The sequence below is a fragment of the Hippichthys cyanospilos genome, chromosome 13, assembly GCF_059441005.1.
Source record: "Hippichthys cyanospilos isolate Australia breed blue-spotted pipefish chromosome 13, RoL_Hcya_1.0, whole genome shotgun sequence".
Classification (NCBI taxonomy): Eukaryota; Metazoa; Chordata; class Actinopteri; order Syngnathiformes; family Syngnathidae; genus Hippichthys; species Hippichthys cyanospilos.
In genome coordinates this window covers 9,578,406-9,600,284 of record NC_142381.1, presented here as the reverse complement: position 1 = coordinate 9,600,284, position 21,879 = coordinate 9,578,406, and the positions used below count along the sequence as shown (strand labels likewise).

The 21,879-nt window shown below is 40.2% G+C and overlaps 1 protein-coding gene across 5 annotated transcripts in view; it reads right to left on the bottom strand.

The window, feature by feature from the left end:
* The window catches only part of LOC148413760 (protocadherin alpha-3-like), a 158,205-nt gene extending 137,902 nt beyond the window's left edge, over window positions 1–20,303 (bottom strand). Inside the window, exon 1 of one of the 5 annotated variants that reach the window (XM_088430739.1) lies at window positions 17,944–20,303. In XM_088430739.1, the coding sequence (XP_088286865.1) occupies window positions 17,944–20,298 (2,355 nt within the window). In that variant the 5' untranslated portion in view covers window positions 20,299–20,303. Of the gene's footprint in view, window positions 1–189; window positions 2,716–7,692; window positions 10,127–11,322; window positions 13,750–14,727; window positions 17,160–17,943 lie in introns of those variants that run through there. The other 4 variants (XM_088430749.1, XM_088430748.1, XM_088430750.1 and 1 more) reach the window with 4 other exon arrangements.
* Window positions 20,304–21,879: the final 1,576 nt, after the last annotated feature.

The following is a 21,879-nucleotide window of genomic DNA, read 5'->3' as shown; positions in this document are numbered from 1 at the left end:
AAGAGACAACATTCGAAAAACGGAAACTCGTTGCAGGCAATGCATAGTAAGCAGATGTTTGAGAGTGAGTGAGTGAGTGAGTGAGTGAGTGAGTGAGTGAGTGAGTGAGAGTGTAAAATCACAAATAATGTGTTTTTTAATGTAAAAAAATAATTTCGATTAAATCACAAGAAAATGCATGGATCTTACCTCCCCTGATGTGTGTCTCCTGTCAGGGAGCACTAGAGTGTTGGCGTGGCTGCCCGAGACTATAGTAGAACCGATACTCATTCTGGGTCCAACAAGCATGTAGCGTTTGTCTCCTGATCTGTACTGGATGCTGTGACACAATGTGCCATCATAATTGGTGTCTTGCAGATATTTCGACGTGTACTCTGTGGATTTGGAGAACTGCATGGCGATCAGCACGATGATGCTGATGACAAAAAGGAGTGAGACCGAGCCCAAAGTAATGATGAGATAAAAAGTCACATTGTCGTCCTCATCTACTTTTGCGGAACTTTTCACATCTGAAGCTGCAAAAGCCTCTTTGGCCTCTACAAGTTTGACAGTCACGGTAGCTGTTGCTGAAAGTGAAACGTTGCCGTTGTCTTTGACCAGGATGATCAGTTTATGCTCAGCCTCGTCGGTCTCCGTGAAGGAGCGAAGGGTTCGGATCTGGCCAGTATAGCGATCCAAAGAAAATAGACTGTGGTCGCTGACTTGCTGCAGGGAAAACAGCAACCAGCCGTTATATCCGATATCAGCGTCATAGGCTCGGATTTTAGTCACCAAGTCTCCTCCTTTTAAGTTACGTGGAATCTCCTCCACACCTTCAGCAGAACCATTGGCACTGACTGGATACAGGATGACTGGAGCATTGTCGTTCTGATCCAGAATGAATACGTTGACTGTCACGTTGCTGCTCAGTGGAGGACTTCCACCATCAGTAGCCATCACTTGAAACTTAAAACTTTTCATTGTCTCGAAGTCAAAACTTTTTTGTGCTGATATTTGTCCATTTTCAGAATTGACATTGAGGAAAGATGTGACGTCACTATGACCGCTCTGCCTGATGATATAATATGAAACTGCAGCATTATCTTCTAAATCTTTATCAAAGGCATTAACTGAAATGACTGAAGCACCAGGTTCATTGTTTTCTGTCAGATATAACTCCAGAGGATTTTGTGGGAACTGTGGGATGTTATCATTCACATCTTTTACTTGAATACTTACAGTTTTGGATGTAGAAAGTGGGGGTTCACCACAGTCAGTAGCTGTGATTGAAATGTCAAAACTGGATTTAGTTTCTCTGTCTAAAGTTTCTTTTGTTACTAAGGAATACATATTAGCGTTAAATGATGGCTGTAATTCAAAAGGTACGTTTTCTGATAGACTACAGATGACTTTACCATTTGGGCCTGAATCAATATCAGTAATACTGATAAGTGCAATTACAGTACCATGTTTTGCATCTTCTGGGACCATGTTAGTAATTGATGTCACTTCTATTTCAGGTTTATTGTCATTCAGATCTAGAATTTTTATGATGACTCTGCAGTCTGTTGTCATGGGAGGCTGACCTTTGTCGGAGGCCTGCACATCCAATTTGAAAACATTGTATGTTTCAAAGTCCATTTTCCCACTAACTCGAATCTCTCCCAATGTTTTGTCCAGACTGAAAAGACGCATCACCTCCACATTCATGTCCTCCCCAAACTCATATTCCACATCCCCATTGGCTCCCTCATCCAGGTCAGTTGCTTGTACTTTAATTATTTTAGTGCCTAATGCAGTATTTTCTTGCAATTCAACAGAATAAACCTCTTTAGAGAAAACAGGTCTGTTATCATTATTATCTAGAACACGTATGGTCACATTTATGTTACCTGATTTTGAAGGCGTCCCTCCATCTATTGCAGATAATATTAAGCTATGGTTAATAATCTGTTCTCTGTCTAGCTGCTTTTGCAATACTAAAAAAGGAATTTTATCTTCCCCTCTATCTCGAATTTCAAGCTGAAAATGATCATTCTGACTTAGTTTATAACGCTGGATTGCATGCATTCCAATATCTGGGTCTCTTGCCCCTGGTAATTGAAAACGTGCACCAGATAGTGTATTTTCTGCTATTTCTATCGTTTTCTCTTTTTCTGCAAAGCTTGGTGCGTGGTCGTTCGAATCTGTCACTTCCACTGAGACGTAGTGGATCTCCAGTGGGTTCTCAACAACAATTTTTAGATCCATCACGCAAACATTCCTGTCACAAAGCTGCTCTCGATCAAGCCTTTTGTGCACCACCAGAAGCCCATTGTTAGGGTTTACCTCAAAGAGAACGTCCTGTGCGCCATACACAATGCGAAATTTCCTGACCGTCAAGGTGCCGATGTCGAGGCCTAAATCCTTTGCAACATTCCCTACAGCAGATCCAATCTTCACCTCCTCTGGAGTGGAATATTTCAGCTGGGCTGAAACCAGGCTTAAATAACAAAGCAGGAGGGGAAAAAACGCAAGGCGCGTCCGATACATATCCGTCTTCTTCCTTTGTCTTTGTTTAAGTAAAAAAATAAAACATCACCAGTGAATAGCGCTAAATATGTTCTACACGCATCACGAGATAAGAAATGAAGAAATACGCTCGGACAGACGGCAAAGCTCCCCATCCAAACCCGAACGATTGTGCTGTTTGTAGTCCAGCAATGACGTTTTCTACATAGAGGAAATAATGATGCATCATCCACGTTTTAACACTGACATCTAGTGGACAATCATTTCTAGTATTTTTATAGAATATATTTGCAGATAACCTACATGGAGCCACGGTGCATTATATTGTGAGACATTTCTGTCAAATCGAACCTCTGTCATCTGCACCTAATAAATAAGGTGACCAAATATTGACATCATCTCAGTGTACAGCCCACTTCACTCCAAAGGAAACCGGATGTGACTGAGCAGACCCCTCATAAGTTACCAGTGACTATCAATGTAAAACATGTTTTGCAGCGTTAGATGGCATTGAACGTATTTGAATTGTTGGGGAAATTATTTTTATATACATGCACAGTGGAAAACCGCAACAAAGGATTTGAACCAAGACGATATAACACTTTTTCAAGGTTAGATTGAATGCCTTTTCATAGTCAATAGAACTTTGTAAAATGGACAAAGATGCATATAAAACCAGCAACACAGAATACAAACCAACTATTGTAACCGGCACAACAAGTGAATTTTCCCTACTTTTCAGTATTATGGATTCACTAGCCACTGACATACGTTCAGCACCATATAGAGCCCGGCGTTGTGAAGTAACAACAGTCGAACAACGGACAATGGATAATCTACTTGGAAGTCTATGCATGATAAGCAGATGTTTTAAAGTCAGTGAGTGAGTTTAATAAAGTGTAAAAATGTGTAAAAAGAACAAAACAAAAAGTAATGTCCTCAATTAAAATAAAAAACAATACAAGGAAGGGTCTTACCTCCCCCGAAGTGTGTCTCCTGTCAGGGAGCACCAGTGTGTTGGCGTGGCTTCCCGGGACTATGGTCGACCCAATACTCATTCTGGGTCCCACTAGCATGTAGCGTTTGTCTCCTGATCTGTACTGGATGCTGTGACACAGTGTGCCATCATAATTGGTGTCTTGCAGATATTTGGAAGTGTACTCTGTTGATTTGGAGCACTGCATGGCAATCAGCACAATGATGCTGATGACAAAAAGGAGTGAGACCGAGCCCAAAGTGATGATGAGATAAAAAGTCACATTGTCCTCCTCATCCACCTTTGTTGCACTTTTGACATCCGAAGCAGCAAAAGCTTCTTTGGGCTCCACAAGTTTGACAGTCACGGTAGCTGTTGCCGAAAGTGAAACGTTGCCATTGTCTTTGACCAAGATAAGCAGTCTATGCTCTGCCTCATCCGTCTCCGTGAATGAGCGAAGTGTTCGAATCTGTCCCGTATAGCGGTCCAAAGAGAAAAGACTATGGTCGCTTACTTGCTGCAGGGAAAACAGCAACCAGCCATTATAGCCGATATCAGCGTCATAAGCTCGGACTTTCGTCACCAAGTCTCCTGCTTTTAAGTTGCGGGGAATTTCTTCCACACCTTCGGCAGAACCGTTGGAGCTGACTGGATACAGTATGACTGGGACATTGTCGTTCTGATCCAGAATGAACACGTTTACCGTCACGTTGCTGCTGAGTGGAGGACTTCCACCATCGGTGGCTGTCACTTGGAAATGGAAACTTTTCAGCGTCTCGAAATCAAAGCTTTTTAATGCTGATATTTGGCCATTTTCTGCATTGATATTTAGGAAGGACATGATGTCATTCAGATGTCCTTCTCTAACAATATGATATGAAATAGCTGCATTTTTATTTATATCTTTGTCTGTTGCACTCACGAAAAATATAGAATTCCCAGCTGCATTGTTCTCTGTTAAATAAAACTCAAGGGGGCTCTGTTCAAAGAATGGACTGTTGTCATTTACATCTGATATCTGAATATTGAGTGACTTTACAACTGATAAAGGGGGTTCCCCACAGTCAGTGGATTTTATTATGATTTCATAATGAGACACCTCCTCTCTGTCCAAATATTCTTTAGTCACCACTGAAAATATGTTTTCTTTATATGATGGCTTTAATTCAAATGGAACATGATTTGTGATAGTGGAGATAATTTTGCCATTAACACCCGAGTCTTTATCTTTCACACTAATGAGGGAAATAACTGTCCCAGGTTTGGAGTCTTCGGGCACTGTATTTGACAGTGACGTCACTTCAATTTCTGGAGCATTATCATTAATGTCTCTTATCTTTATAATGACTCTGCACTCGCCTGTAAGAGGAGGTGTTCCCTTATCTGATGCCTCAATATCTAGTTTATAAACGTCATTGTCCTCGTAGTCTACTTTTCCTTTTACTCTTATCACCCCTGTTGGCTTTTCCACCTCAAAAACACTGTAAACATTTTTCTTCAATGTCTTTGAAAAACTGTACTCAATTTCCCCATTAATACCTTCATCTGGATCTGTACCGTTCATTTTAAAAATCGAAGTACCAATTGGAATATTTTCAGCTATTATAATTTGGTAAATGTCCTGACTGAACATGGGACGATTGTCATTTATGTCAAGAACAATTATGGACACATTCAGTGTCCCCGACCGTGGAGGTTTCCCTCCATCCACCGCTGTGAGCACTAGCGAGTGTTTTGCCTTTTGTTCTCTATCCAAATGTTTCTTCAGCACCAAAAATGGAATTTTTTCCTCATCGCTCTGGCGGACATCTATTTCGAAATGTTCATTTGTCGTCAAAGTGTATGCGCGGATGGAGTTCATCCCTGCGTCGGGATCATGCGCTGCATGGAGTTGGAATCTTTTACCGGGCAACGTGTGCTCGGCTATTTCAAACGTTTGTTCTTTTTCAATAAAAACGGGAGCGTGGTCGTTCACATCGGTGATTTCTACAATTACATAATGTATTTCCAAAGGGTTTTCCACGATGACTTTAAGCTCAAAGAGGCAGGCGCCGCTGCCCTGACACGAGTCTTCTCTGTCTATTCTCTTCTGCACGTACAACACCCCATTGTGCTGGTTTACCTCAAAAAGGGCCTCCTTCGATTCAGAAACCACTCGGAACCGCCGATCAACCAAAGAGCTGACATCAAGGCCCAGATCCTTTGCGATATTCCCTACAATAGTTCCAGCTTTACCCTCCTCGGGAATGGAATAGCGAATTTCTGCCAAAGCCCGTTTTCCCAGCAGCAGGAGAAAAGCAAAACGAAAAAGAACATGGCCCTCCATCTCCTGACAGCAAAACGAGGCTATGTAAAATCCTTAAAATTCGTTCTTTAAAATCCAAATCATTTTTGTTCCATATGTGATGCTGCTCCAACACAATGCCTGTATCACTGACGAATGACGAACTCAAGTCTAAATGCTGCCCGAGATGTGGTCAGGCTCAAACAAAAGATCTTCATGAAGGACAATATTCCCTTGATTTTTAATGCAATACTGACACCAAGAGGTAAAAAGGGTATGCAAGCTGTAAACGTCTGAGCGGCCAAAACACGCCTATAAATTGATATTCAGAAAACTAAATAGGCTCATTTAAACGATCTAACAAAAACGCGTTTGTTAAATTTCAAATGGGGTATACTATATATGCAACGAGGTGTTTAAAATTCGCAGTTAAAAAATTACAATGTTCTTCAGCTTTCTAACCTTGTAAAACAACATCACCCACAATGCACATTTATCAACCGCGAAAGAAACGAGTAAACTGCAATTCTCTTCTTTGTGAGAGCAAGTTTAATGCCTCAAAATGGTTTTAAATTTCACATTATTATTATTATTGGATTTGATTATTAGATTATTGTTATTTTACACTGTGTAGCTAGCTGCATGGCTCTCAGAAAAAAAATGCATTCATCAAAACCGGTTATATTTTGAGTGGTGTTTGTTGTATGTGGTTTGGTGTCAGGCTCTTCTGTTCTTTTCTATTCTAGGCTTTTGTCTGGTTTTGGTTTGTGTTTTTACGTTCCTGGGTTGTTTAGGGTTTTGTTCATGTTGCAAATTCCCACGTGTCAGTTTCTTGTCAGTGTGATTGCATCCACTTGTCCTCGGTTAACCTGCTTCCCTTCCTCCAACTCTGGCTTGTCCAGGTGTTCCTTTTTTTCTCATCAGTTTTGACTTTAATTTACTGTTTCCTTTCAGTTCTTTTCAGGTCTCTGATGATGTTGCTGTTGTTTGTGAAAGAATTTGTACTTTATGTTCATTCAGTGCTTGTAAGTTGTTGTCATTATGTGTTTTTCGCTTACTTCTGTTAAGCTTGATTAAAGCCAGCCGGCACGAACTGCAATCGACCCACAGAGCTTGCAAAAACATGCACTCTGTTTTGTTGAAGTGAGCTTTGCGAAGATAAACGTGAAACTTGGACTTTGACTTAATGTGAAACAGCTGTCTGACATTAAACTGAAGTAGACTTGCGGTTGGGCTGTGGCTACATTCTGTATTGTGCAATGCTTTTCTAATGAAATAAAAGAGCAGGCAGGAGACAAGAGGGCTAAGGCAGTCTTGGAAGGCAAACATGAGAATGAGCGCCTCTTGTTTCTGCTCGCAAGTATAGTCAATCTTGACTGGTCTGAGTCACTATTCTGCTACTTAGCTTGTCTTAGTTTTCTCTAAAGATTTCTCTGACATTATTGCTGTGTGTTTTGAGTCACATTTCTTTTATTTTTTTCCTTAATGCCGGCCGTCTCAGTTTTTTATGTTATTGCAGGTTTTTTGTTGTTATGTTCTGTGTCATTTTTTATTCCGTTTTATTTTTACCATTATTAAATTACATTTAGAGCATATTATACATATAGTGCTTTGCAAAGTGTTCCAAACTTGGCGTGAAGCAAAAGTAAAGGAGCTAAATAACTTGAGTGGGGAATAACAAACCAGGAAAAAGGAGCAAGCAGAAATGGAAGCTGTGAAATATCTTCTCATGATCCAAAAGAAGGAATCAAGTCTCTCTAAATAAAAAGAAAACCATGTGTTCATGTTGAACAGTATATCACAATGGTGGAAAAATAACAAGAGTTTATTTCAATAGCCACGTAAAAAAACGCGCACAAATTATTCACACAAGCACCAAGAGGATTTTTTTTTCTTTCGATCCCCTCGTTATAAAAAATAAAAGGAAACTGGTTTGCCTTACCTCGCCAGAAGCTTGTCTCCTGTCAGGGAGCACCAGAGTGTTGGCATGGCTGCCGGGAACTATGGTCGACCCGATACTCATTCTGGGTCCGACTAGCATGTAGCGTTTGTCTCCTGATCTGTACTGGATGCTGTGACACAGTGTGCCATCATAATTGGTGTCTTGGAGATATTTTGAAGTGTACTCTGTTGATTTGGAGCACTGCATGGCGATCAGCACGATGATGCTAATGACAAAAAGGAGCGAGACCAAGCCCAAAGTAATGATGAGATAGAAAGTCATATTGTCATCCTCGTCCACTTTTGCTGAACTTTTCAAGTCCGAAGCAGAAAAAGCCTCTTTGGGCTCCACAAGTTTGACAGTCACAGTCGCTGTTGCCGAGAGTGAAACGTTTCCGTTGTCTTTGACCAGGATAAGCAGTCTATGCTCTGCCTCGTCCGTTTCCATGAAGGAGCGAAGGGTTCGGATCTGGCCCGTATAGCGATCCAAAGAAAACAAACTGTGGTCACTTACTTCCTGCAGGGAAAACAGCAACCAGCCGTTATATCCGATATCAGAGTCATAGGCTCGGATTTTAGTCACTAAGTCTCCTGCTTTTAAGTTGCCGGGAATCTCCTCCACGCCATCAGCAGAACCGTTGGCGCTGACTGGATACAGGATGACTGGAGCGTTGTCGTTCTGATCCAGAATGAAAACGTTGATTGTTACGTTGCTGCTCAGAGGAGGACTTCCACTATCGGTTGCCACCACTTGGAAATGGAAACTTTTCAGGGCCTCAAAGTCAAAGCTTTTTAGCGCCGATATGTCGCCATTCTCTGAGTTGATGTTTAAAAATGTTAACACTTTATCTTGGCTTCCTCCTGCTCTGTGAATGTGATAAGTCAGCGCCGCATTTTCATTCAAGTCTTTATCAAACGCAGTCACTGAATAAATGGATTTCCCTGGCACATTATTTTCCAGCAAATAAAGTTGAATTGGATTGTGCACAAAAGTTGGATAATTATCATTAACATCTGCCACGTCCACATGCATAATTTTAAAATTGGACAGAGGAGGTTGACCGCAGTCCGTAGCTGTGATTGTGATATCATAATCTGCCACTAATTCCCGGTCCAGTCTGTCTTTCAGTATCATCGAGTACATGTTTTCTTGAAAAGAAGGTTTCAATTCAAATGGCAAATTTGGCGAGAGAGAACATCTGACTTTGCCATTTAATCCAACGTCTTTGTCTGTAATGCTAATCAGAGATATAACCGTCCCAGGTTTTGAATCTTCTGCTACTGTTTTTGACAAAGATGTCACCTCTATTTCTGGTTGATTGTCATTTTCATCAACAATTTTAATGATCACTCGGCAATCAGTACTAGTAGGAGGTTGTCCCTTGTCTATGGCGTGGACGTCTAATTTGTAAATATCAACCTTTTCAAAATCAATGTGCGACTTTACACTTATTTTACCAGAATTTTTATCCAAACTAAACATTTGATTAATTTCCGAGTCAAGTTCTCCACCAAGATAATATTCAACTTCACCGTTTAATCCTTCGTCCAGGTCAGTTGCTTCCACCTTGACAACATTTGTGCCCAATTTCACATTTTCTGATAGGTTCACTGTATATACTTCTTGCATAAATGTAGGAGTATTATCATTTGAGTCAAGCACTACAACTGTAACATTAAGACTTCCAGATCTTGGTGGATTTCCACCGTCAACTGCAGTAAGAATAAGTTTGTGCTCCGGGTCTTTTTCTCGGTCCAAAGTCTTTTGTAATATCAAGAACGGTATTTTATCATCGCCTCTCTCTCGAATTTGAATATTAAAATATTCATTCAGATTCAATTTGTATGCACGCACCGTATTGGCTCCAACATCTGGATCATATGCGCTTGGTAATTGGAAGCGTTTTCCCGCTGGCATGGATTCAGAGATTTCTAAAATTTTCTCTACTTCTTGAAAAGTGGGTGAATTATCATTAATATCAGTAATTTCAACACTAACATGTTGTATTTCCATGGGGTTCTCAGCTACTAATTTCAGATTAACTAAACATGGTGAGACTCTCTCACATAGCTCCTCTCGGTTAATGGTTGTACCCACAAAGAGGACGCCATTGTTCACATTTACCTCAAACTGAGACCCCTCTGTGCCTGAAACAATGCGGAAACGTCTTTCGGCCAACGTGCTGATGTCCATTCCCAGATCCTTGGCGACATTCCCCACCACGGTTCCCACTTTGACTTCCTCTGCGATGGAATATTTGATCTGTGCTTCAGCCTGTTCCAAATAGACCAACATGATGCAGAGAAAGAGACCTCGCCTTTGTCCTGCTGCTCCCATCCTCACAGCTTGGAATAAAGCATTGAAAGCCAAAATCGACCAAATAATGTAGGCTCTAAAAATGTTGAAATACGTGTTCTTGAACGTGTTCCCCAAAATAAGGCAAGGTAGGACTGAACTAACAGTAACATCCGTCTCTGAATGAGGTACCGACTCCTCTGACGACTTGGACGAAACGCTTCCAGAAAGGAGGACCGCCTGCTTACTGCCGTATGCTGATGTAACACCGTCCTCTAGTGGTTATATTCGTTAAATTCACAAGGATTATCAAAACTGTGAGATGCATTTAAAAAAAAAAAAACATTTGACCAAGAACATGTACTTACTTCCGAATTATGTACAGTAATTTCTGCACTGAGGCTTGTTTTCCGTGGTTAGTATGACAAATAAAATTGTTGACCTGTAAAAGGGGTCAAAATTCCAACAAGCATTCTCTTTTTATTTAAAAGAAAACAGTTGAACGTTTGTCCCCCTTAAAATCAGAATCTTAAATAACTACATGGAAACTCCCCAAATAGTATACGCCTCCAATTGAATCAACATACCATAGTCAAGTGAGTAATACAATCAATGCTTACATTTACACTGTTGGCAAAACATCCACTGATACCTATTTTTAAACTCCCCCAAAGGCAGCATCTTCATTACAATGTTATCCAGAATCTTTCAGAACCATTACAGTTCAGCTTTACTGAATTTCATAACCAAACTTCTTTACTGTCTTAAATTGTCTCAATGATATTTGGAGTTAAAGTTTGGTAGCTTGGTTTCCGATATTCTGTTCATATTGTAGGTATCCTTTGTTTGTAGATACAATCCTCACCACTCATGAAAAATCAGGACATGATTTATCTCTATTTAGAAATTCATACAAACGCCATATATGTTTATCAGATTTATGAAACAAAACATTTAAAAAAAACGTGCCCTTTATCTCAACAGATATAGCATGAATGCCATGCTAAAACCAAGAAAAATGTTCTCAACAAAATTAACGTTATCAAAAAGCCAACACCATAACATCAGAAAGACCCATTAAGAGACGAGCATGGTCTGTAAGAATATCTGTCACCCTGAATTTAGAACCACAGATATAAATGGAAAACATTTTTTTTTTTTTTTTATCAACTCCAATACCTAAAACAAAATGTCACCCATCAAAAAACATAAGCATTCATTGTTATGATGTTTGCATCATGGAGAAACTTGCACATACATACATAGCGCAATCAAAAGAGTGCACTTCATATGTATTGTAACCATTCAGCACGGTTAAAAATAGATCAATCTTACCTCCCCAGACGTGTGTCTCCTGTCAGGTAGAACCAGAGTGTTAGCGTGGCTGCCTGGGACGATGGTCGACCCGATACTCATTCTAGGTCCAACTAGCATGTAGCGTTTGTCTCCCGATCTGTACTGGATGCTGTGACATAGTGTGCCATCATAATTGGCATCTTGCAGATATTTGGAAGTGTACTCTGTAGATTTGGAGCACTGCATAGCAATCAGCACAATGATGCTGATGACAAAAAGGAGCGATACCGAACCCAAAGTGATGATAAGATAAAAAGTCACGTTGTCCTCTTCGTCCATATTTGCAGCACTTTTAACGTCGGAAGATGCAAAAGCCTCTTGGGGTTCCACAAGTTTGACAGTAATGGTCGCTGTTGCCGAGAGGGAAACGTTACCATTGTCTTTGACCAGGATGAGCAGTCGATGCTCTGCCTCATCCGTCTCCATGAAGGAGCGAAGGGTTCGGATCTGTCCCGTATAGCGATCCAAAGAAAACAGACTGTGGTCGCTGACTTGCCACAAGGAAAACAGCAACCAGCCGTTGTATCCAACATCAGCATCATATGCTCTTATTTTTGTCACCAAGTCTCCTCCTTTCAAATTTCGGGGAATCTCCTCCACACCTTCAGCAGAACCATTGGCACTGACTGGATAGAGAATGACTGGAGCATTGTCGTTCTGATCCAGAATGAAAACGTTGACTGTCACGTTGCTGCTCAGAGGAGGACTTCCCCCATCAGTTGCCACAACTCGGAAATTGAAGCTTTTTAGCGACTCATAGTCAAAACTTTTTAGTGCTGATATTTCGCCAGTCTCAGGGTTAATGTTTAAAAAGGTTGATGATTTAACATGATCTCCTTCTACTCTATGAATATGATACGTCAGCGCTGCATTTTCATTTAGGTCTTTATCAAAAGCAGTCACAGAATAAATGGACTTTCCAGGCACATTATTTTCCAGCAAGTAAAGTTGGATTGGATTGTTCAAAAAGGTTGGAATATTATCATTAACATCCGCCACGTCCACATGGAGAATTTTAAAAGTGGACAGAGGAGGTTGACCGCAGTCCGTAGCTGTGATTGTGATATCATAATCCGCCACTAATTCCCGGTCCAGTCTGTCTTTTAGAACCATGGAGTACATGTTATCTTGAAATGAAGGTTTTAATTCGAATGGGACATTTGGTGAAAGAGTACATTTGACTTTGCCATTCGATCCAACGTCTTTGTCAGTAATGCTTATGAGAGAAATGACTGTTCCAGGTTTTGAATCTTCTGCTACCGTTTTCGACAGAGATGTCACGTCTATTTCAGGTTGATTGTCATTTTCGTCAACTATTTTAATTATCACTCTGCAATCGGTACTGAGAGGAGGTTGTCCTTTGTCTGTGGCATGGACATCTAATTTGTAAACATCAACTTTCTCAAAATCAATTTGGCCCCTGACTGTTATCTCACCGGTGTTTTTATCCAAACTAAACATTTCATAGATTTCAGAGTCAAGTTCTCCGCCAAAGTAATATTCAACTTCTCCATTTAGTCCATTGTCCAGATCAGTCGCATTTACCTTGATAACTCTTGTTCCGATCTTCACATTTTCAAACAAATTCATTGAATAGACGTCTTGAATGAACTGTGGAGCATTATCATTAGAGTCAAGAACTAAAACAGTGACATTAAGACTCCCAGATCTTGGGGGATTCCCACCGTCAACTGAAGTAACAACAAGTCTGTGCTCAGTGTCCTTTTCTCGATCCAGAGACTTTTGTAATACTAAGAAGGGTATCTTGTCATCACCTCTCTCTCGAATTTGAATATTAAAATATTCATTCAGATTTAATTTGTATGAACGTACTGTGTTAACAAGAACATCTGGATCCTGTGCAATTGGTAATTGGAATCGTTTTCCAGCAGGCATGGACTCAGAGATTTCAAATATTTTCTCTTCTTCTTGAAAAGTGGGTGAATTATCATTGATATCTATAATTTCCACACCAACATGATGTATTTCCATTGGGTTCTCAGCAACTAATTTCAGATTAACTAAACATGGTGTGACCCTCTCACATAGCTCCTCTCGGTTAATGGTTCTCCCCACAAAGAGGACGCCATTGTTCACATTTACCTCAAACCGAGACCCCTCAGTGCCTGGAACAATGCGGAAACGTCTTTCAGCTAACGTGCTGATGTCCAATCCTACATCCTTTGCGACGTTCCCCACCACAGTCCCCACTTTGACTTCCTCTGCGATGGAATATTTGATCTGTGCTGCAACCTGCTCCAAATAGACCAAAATGATGCAGAGAAAGAGACCTCGCCTTTGTCCAGCTGCTTCCATCCTCCCAGCCTGGATTACAGCATTGAAAGCCAAATTCGCCCAAATAATGTACACTCCAAAATGACAAAATGATTAATCTTAAAAGTATTCCCAAAAATAAAGCAATACAGGACTGAAAGGACGGTAACATCCGTCTCTGCTGAAGCCACCGTATCCTCTGATCACTTGAACAAAACGCTATCACATCGGACCGCCTCATCCTTTTTACTGTATGCCTATGTGACGCTGCCACCTAGTGGTTATAGTTTATTATGTGAATGTAGACTTTAAACACTAATACAAACAGGGCATCGCTGCATTTTTTTAGTTGCTGTTATATGAAAATACATGAATATACATAAATATGAAAAATAAATATAAATATATGAATCCAAACGCCATTCCCCATTGCATCACAATCAATGCTGAAACATAGTGTAAAAGAAGCTTGTATTTAAGATTCCACCAAATCAACAGCATTATCAAGAGTTGTCCATAATCTTTCAGAACCATGGACAGCAGTAAAACTGTTTCTGTCAGTGGGATATGTGAAGAAATTAGGTTTGTGGTTGATGTACGTATTTTATTGATCACAAGGGAAACTCAAATGTTCAGCTACTTTTTCACACAAGAGAGGTCAAAGATGAAAGTGGTAAAGGGTTGAAACTTAGATGATCATTTTGTTGTATGTGTATCTTGCATTCTTGATAGCATTGCTTTCTGGTCTTTATTCAGTGCTTTACAGTTCTTCCTGGGTTTTCTAGTGTTTTGGATCTTCTTATTATATGTTTATGTGTCAAGTTACTGTCCAGCTGTGATATGTTTTAATGTCAAATATGTTTGTTGTTTAAAATGTTATTATTAATATCGTCAGTTGTATTTTTGTTTAAAGTGTATCAAAAAGCCAACACCTATGACCAATACGATATTCACAATGACCTTCTGAGATTTGACTTGGCTGAAGAAGAATATTATAGAATACTCAAAAGTCAAATTACTCTCATTAAGGTAAGCTTTAACCAAAAAGAAAGCCTTACTGCAACAGAATGTCTAATGAGGTCTAGAAAACAAACAAAAAAACAGGCTTACCTCACCAGAAGTGTGTCTCCTGTCAGGAAGCACCAGAGTGTTGGCATGGCTGCCTGGAACTATGGTTGACCCAATACTCATTCTGGGTCCAACTAGCATGTAACGTTTGTCCCCTGATCTGTACTGGATGCTGTGACACAGTGTGCCATCATAATTGGCATCTTGAAGATATTTGGAAGTGTATTCTGTGGATTTGGAGCACTGCATGGCGATCAGCACGATGATGCTGATGACAAAAAGGAGGGAGACCGAGCCCAAAGTGATGATGAGATAAAAAGTCATATTGTCGTCCTCGTCCACTTTTACTGCACTTTTCACATCTGAAGCAGCAAATGCCTCTTTGGGCTCCACAAGTTTGACAGTCACAGTCGCTGTTGCTGAGAGCGAAATGTTACCGTTGTCTTTGACCAGGATGACCAGTCGATGCTCGGCCTCGTCCGTCTCCATGAAGGAGCGAAGGGTTCGGATCTGACCCGTATAGCGGTCCAAAGAAAACAAACTGTGGTCACTGACTTGTTGCAGGGAAAACAACAACCAGCCATTATATCCGATATCGGCGTCATAGGCTCGGATTTTGGTCACCAAGTCTCCTCCTTTTAAATTGCGGGGAATCTCCTCCACACCTTCAGCTGACCCGTTGGAACTGACTGGATACAGGATGACAGGAGCATTGTCATTCTGATCCAGAAAAAAAACTTTGACTGTCACATTGCTGCTCAGTGGAGGATTTCCACCATCGGTGGCGACCACTTGGAACTGAAATCTTTTTAGCGTCTCAAAGTCAAAGCTTTTTAGTGCCGATATGTCGCCATTTTCAGGGTTGATGTTTAAAAATGTTGACGTTTTACCTTGATCTCCTTCTCCTCTGTGAATATGATACGTCAGCGCTGCATTTTCATTCATGTCTTTATCAAACGCAGTCACAGAATAAATGATTTTCCCAGGCACATTATTTTCCAGCAAGTAAAGTTGGATTGGATTGTGCATAAAGGTTGGAATATTATCATTAACGTCTGCCACATCCACATGCAGAAGTTTAAAAGTGGACAGAGGAGGTTGACCACAATCTGTAGCTGTTATTGTGATGTCATAACCTGCCACTTTTTCCCGGTCTAGTCTGTCTTTCAGAACTAGCGAGTACATGTTATCTTGAAATGAAGGTTTTAACTCGAACGGGACATTTGGTGATAGACTACATATGACTTTGCCATTCAACCCGACATCTTTGTCAAAGATGCTTATCAGAGAAATGACAGTGCCAGGTTTTGAATCTTCTGCTACTGTTTTTGACAGAGATGTCACATCTATTTCTGGTTGATTGTCATTTTCGTCAACTATTCTTATGATCACCCTGCAATCGGTACTTAAAGGAGGTTGTCCTTTGTCCGTGGCATGTACATCTAATTTGTAAACATCAGCCTTCTCAAAATCTATTAGGCCCTTTACTTTTATTTCACCAGTATTTTTATCCAAACTAAACATTTCATATATTTTAGACTCAAGTTGTCCTCCAAAATAATATTCAATTTCACTGTTCAAACCATAATCCAGATCTGTTGCTTCCACCTGAATGATATTTGTGTCCGGCATCACATTCTCAGGTAAAGTTACCGAATAGACGTCTTGTGTAAATGTTGGGTGGTTATCATTGGAATCCAGCACTATAACTGTGACATTAAGATTTCCAGATCCTGGTGGATTTCCACCATCTACTGCACTAAGAACAAGTCTGTGCTCAGAGTGTTTTTCTCTGTCCAAAGGTTTTTGTAAAACTAAAAATGGGACTTTATCTTCAGCTCTCTCTCTAATTTCTGCACTAAAATACTCATTTGCATTTAATTTATAAGCACGCACGGCATTATTGACAACATCTGGGTCGTACGCATTTGGTAACTGAAAGCGTCTACCTGGAAGAGCAGACTCAGCAATTTCTAATATGAATTCTTCCTCTTGAAACGTTGGTGAATTATCATTAATATCTAGAATTTCTATGCCAACATGATGAATTTCCATTGGATTTTCTGCCACTAACTTTAGATTAACTAAACATGGATAGACCCTCTCACATAGCTCCTCTCTGTTTATGGTTTGTCGCACAAAGAGGACGCCATTGTTCACATTTACCTCAAACTGAGCCCCCTCTGTGCCTGAAACAATGCGGAAATGTCTTTCAGCTAAGGTTCTGATTTCCAGTCCCAGATCCTTGGCGACATTCCCCACCACGGTTCCCACCTTGACTTCCTCTGCGATGGAATATTTTATTTGTGCAGCAACCTGCTCCAAAAAAACCAAAATGATGCAGAGAAAGAGACCTCGCCTTTGTCCTTCTGCTCTCATCCTCACAGCTTGGATTACAGCATCTAAATCCAAATTCCACCAAAAAGATGTACGCTTCAAATTGGAAGAAATAGGTATCTCAAAAGTATTCCAAACTATAAGGCGATATGGAGTTGAAACGACAGCAACATCCGTGTCTGTTGACGGAACCGTCTTCTTTGATTAAAACTGTTGTAGAAGGGGCAGGACACGTAATGATCATCACTGTATACTGATATGACACTGCCTCCTAGTGGTTTTAGATTGCCTCCTCGAGGGAGCAGAGTAAACGACTATTAAAAAAAAAAAAAACGTGTATCAGCGTGATATAGCGCTACTAATTTTGTGATTCTGCTTGTCAAACTAGAAAAATAATTTCTCACAACATGCCTCTTTTATTTTAACGGTGATCCAGGAATTACCATCTCATTCAATCTACTCTTTAACACACAGATATATCCTCTCAAAATAATAGCAATTAAAATCCAAACAAATTTGGGATGAACACAGTGTGAGCTTTCATTTAAAAATGTATTTGACTGACATAACGGCCATTTGGTATTCAAATGTTGCTTCCTTGAGTTGAACAGCATCATGATATGTATATATATGTATATTTTTTTCCCAACCATAGATTGTGATGGAAGGCTAATCAACTGAGATAATCAGGGAAATAAATTTGATGCAGAGTATACAAAATGAAACACATTCAACAAATTGTTAATGTTCATTTTGTTCCTATAATTATGTTCTAGCGCTTCGCTTGTGTTGCTTTTCTTCTCAACATCCTTGATTTTTAGTGGTTAGTCAAGCATGTCCTGTTTCTCCAGGTTAGTCTCTAGAATGAAATTAATCCATCATCATTAACATGAGAAAAATATGAGAAAAAATCTGTCTTACCTCGCCAGAGGTGTGTCTCCTGTCAGGGAGCACCAGAGTGTTGGCGTGGCTGCCCGGGACTATCGTTGACCCGATGCTCATTCTGGGTCCGACTAGCATATAGCGTTTGTCCCCTGATCTATATTGGATGCTGTGACACAGTGTGCCATCATAATTGGCATCTTGAAGATATTTGGAAGTGTATTCTGTGGATTTGGAGCACTGCATGGCGATCAGCACAATAATGCTGATGACAAAAAGGAGTGATACTGAACCCAAAGTGATGATGAGATAAAAAGTCAAATTGTCTTCCTCGTCCACTTTTGCTGCATTTTTCACGTCCGAAGCCGCAAAAGCCTCTTTGGGCTCGACAAGTTTAACAGTCACAGTAGCCGTTGCCGAGAGTGAAACGTTGCCATTGTCTTTAACCAGGATGAGCAGTCGATGCTCTGCCTCGTCCGTCTCCATGAAAGAGCGAAGGGATCGGATCTGACCTGTATAGCGGTCCAAAGAAAATAGACTGTGGTCGCTGACTTGCTGCAGGGAAAACAGCAACCAACCGTTATATCCGATGTCAGCGTCATAGGCTCGGATTTTGGTCAGCAAGTCTCCTGCTTTTAAGTTGCGGGGAATCTCCTCCACACCTTCAGCAGAACCATTGGCACTGACTGGATACAGGATGACTGGAGCGTTGTCATTCTGATCCAGAATGAACACATTCACTGTCGCGTTGCTGCTCAGTGGAGGATTTCCACTATCGGTAGCCACCACTTGGAACTGGAAACTTTTCACTGCCTCAAAATCAAAACTTTTCAGAGCTGAAATTTCACCAGTGACCTCATTAATATTCAGAAATGATGCCACACTTTTACTTTTTTGATGAAGGGAGTATGTCACAGCTGCGTTTTCCTCTTCATCGGCATCCATGGCGCTCACAGAAAACAAAGAGTGTCCTGCTTTGTTGTTTTCCAGCACATAAAAAGTATATGGGCTTTCAGTGAATGAAGGCCTATTATCATTAACATCTAGCACATCCACATGTATGACTTTAGTAGAGGACATTGGGGGTGCCCCTAAATCTTTTGCTGTTATTTCTATATCATACACATGCTCTTTCTCTTTGTCTAAATTGTCTTTTGTGACAAGAGAGTAGGATTGTCCATCTGGGGACGACTTCAGGGCAAAGGGCAAGTGCTCTGGTACGCTGCACACCACCTGTCCATTCACACCTGAGTCTATATCATTAACGCCCACGAGTGCCACCACTGTCCCAAGAGGGGCGTCTTCTGCAATGCGACTCAACAGGGAGGTGATGTCTATTTTGGGTGGGTTATCGTTCACATCTTCCACCCGGACAACCACATTGCACTGCGTAGACAACGAAACTGTGCCTTTGTCTGCAGCCAGGACCTTCATTTCATAGACTTGTCTCTCCTCATAATCCAGATCTCCTTTTACAGTTAATTCTCCACTTTTTTTATTCAAATCAAATGGCACACTGGACAGTCCTCTTAGTTTGCTGCGGAAAGAATATTCAATCTCGCCGTTCAGTCCCTCGTCTGAGTCTGACGCGCTCACTGTCAGAAGATATGTCCCTACTGGTGCATTCTCCCTCACAGTAATGGAGTATTTCTGATGGTCACACACTGGAGCGTTATCATTTATATCAGATAGAATAATGGTGATGTTAATGGTACCTGTTTTAGGTGGTTTGCCCCCATCTGCTGCTGTTAATACTAAGTAATGCTGTGCTAAGATTTCTCTATCCAAAGGTCGTTGTAAAACAAGAAAAGGCAATTTACCTTCCTCGCCAAAATCTTCAGTTTCTAGGTGAAAAAAGGTGTTGTGGGTGAGCTTGTACGTCTGGACAGAATTTATTCCAATATCCAAGTCCTGAGCTCCCTCCACTTGGAGTTTGGATCCAACTACAGCTGATTCCAGCACCTCCAAAGTGCAATTTTCATCAAGGAATTTGGGTGCGTTATCATTCACATCTAGCACCTCAACAAGGATTTGATGCATCTCCAGAGGGTTTTCTACCACCACTTTGAGATTAGTGATGCATGGCACAGTGTTCCCACACAGGTCCTCCCGGTCTAATCGCTGGTGGACGGAGAGAAGACCATCTTTCTGATTTACCTTGAACTGCTCCTGCTTTGTTACTGACACCACACGGAGGTTTCTCTCCAGCAGCCTCCCGACTTCCAATCCAAGGTCCTTGGCGATGTTTCCAACCACTGTTCCCTGTTTGACTTCCTCTTGGATTGAATATCTTATCTGAGCAGAGATTCCCTCTGGATGAACAAATATCAGCAGTGGCAAACACAAAGAAATCCATGTCTCCAGCCATTGTCCTCTCATCCTGCATCTTTCCATTGTTAATCAAGGACTACAGTATTTCTAAACACAGCTATAAAATCAATCTTGTTGGATATATATTTCCAGTGTTTCATAACGGATCATTTAAAAAATAATCTGGACAGTAACCATTAGCGTCTAACTGCGATGGCTGTTTTTGTCAGCTAGTCCGCTTCTGTCGGTTGACGGTGAGTCGAGGAGTGAGAGAAAAATGACGCTACTCTCATTATATAGTCAAACAGCGCATTCTACTGTCGAAATTCTGACACTGCAACTTGCTAAAATACATTGCACCCAGCAATTTCATGTTGCATGCTGCTCCACATGATTAAGGTCAAGTTTTAAGTATATGTAAAAATTCCCTTTTGTCTCAAGTCACATAGCTCTTTTATGAACCTGATTGTACCTAACTCTTCTTCACAAAAACGATTGTTAACAAAACAACAACAACAACAATGACAGGTCAAAAACTACTGACCCCCTTTTGGGGTCAATTTGACATATCTTTTTTGAAACAACCCTACAATTGGTTGCTTGGTAGAAAGAAAACTCATTGCTTGTTTTGCTTGCTTGTTTGTCTTTGTTTGTTTGTTTTTAATAAAACAATCCAGAAGGTTGCTTCAAGTTGACCCAAATATTGTTCGGTCCTTTTTCGATGCTTCTTTTTTTTTTACCAAAACTGTGTTAAAACACGCTTGTTTTTTCTTTACCATCAGTTAATATACTTTGATCCAAATTTGCATTACTAACATATATTACATTTTTTTTTTTTTATTAGTAGAAGTATTCTTGTAGTCTTGTGATCAGTTTTCAGTAGTCCTTTATGGGAAAAGTTTTTCAGAATTTCTTTTTAGACATTTATATTAAAAAAATTGAAATGGTTTTTACTCAACTTATATTACAAAGAAAGAAAAAATAAAACAGTGATGTGGAAAATAACCCAATGAGTCAAAAAGAGTCTAACCAATATTTGGGTTAATGTCACCTAATATAGCAATTTTGTGCAAAACAATACTCATACTGCTGTCATAGACAACCTCAAAATTTGGTTATTGTGAATAAAACAACCACAAAGTACAATAAAATTGACCCAGATATTGGCTTGATGCGTTTTGAGGTTATTTTTTAAGTTTTTAAAGGGGTTGAACAACATTTTTTTTCATGGTTCGAGTAATTATTGTGTTTTCTTGTATTGTGGGGATGATTAATGTGTTTGACATCTAACTGGTCTAAATAACCAATGTGGCACAATTGAAAACATGTATTGGTAATTTTCGGCTAATGGTGGTTTTTCAGTCCTATCTTTTCACAGAGGCAGATGGGGACATTAGCTGGATCACACATTTAATGTTCAGGAAAATGGATTGGTATAGAGCTCAAACATGTATAAAATAAAAAATACCTTTGTAGAATTACTAGAGCTCAAAAACCTAAAAATAACCAATACACATGATATGCACTCAACACAGTGAAGTATTTATACAATTTAGCCAAAGTTTTGTGAATTTTTTTTTTATTCCAGTTCAATGTTCATAAAGGCAATTAGTTCCCAAGGATTGATGCAAGGCTGATTGGAAGAGGAGACAAATTTCCCTTCTT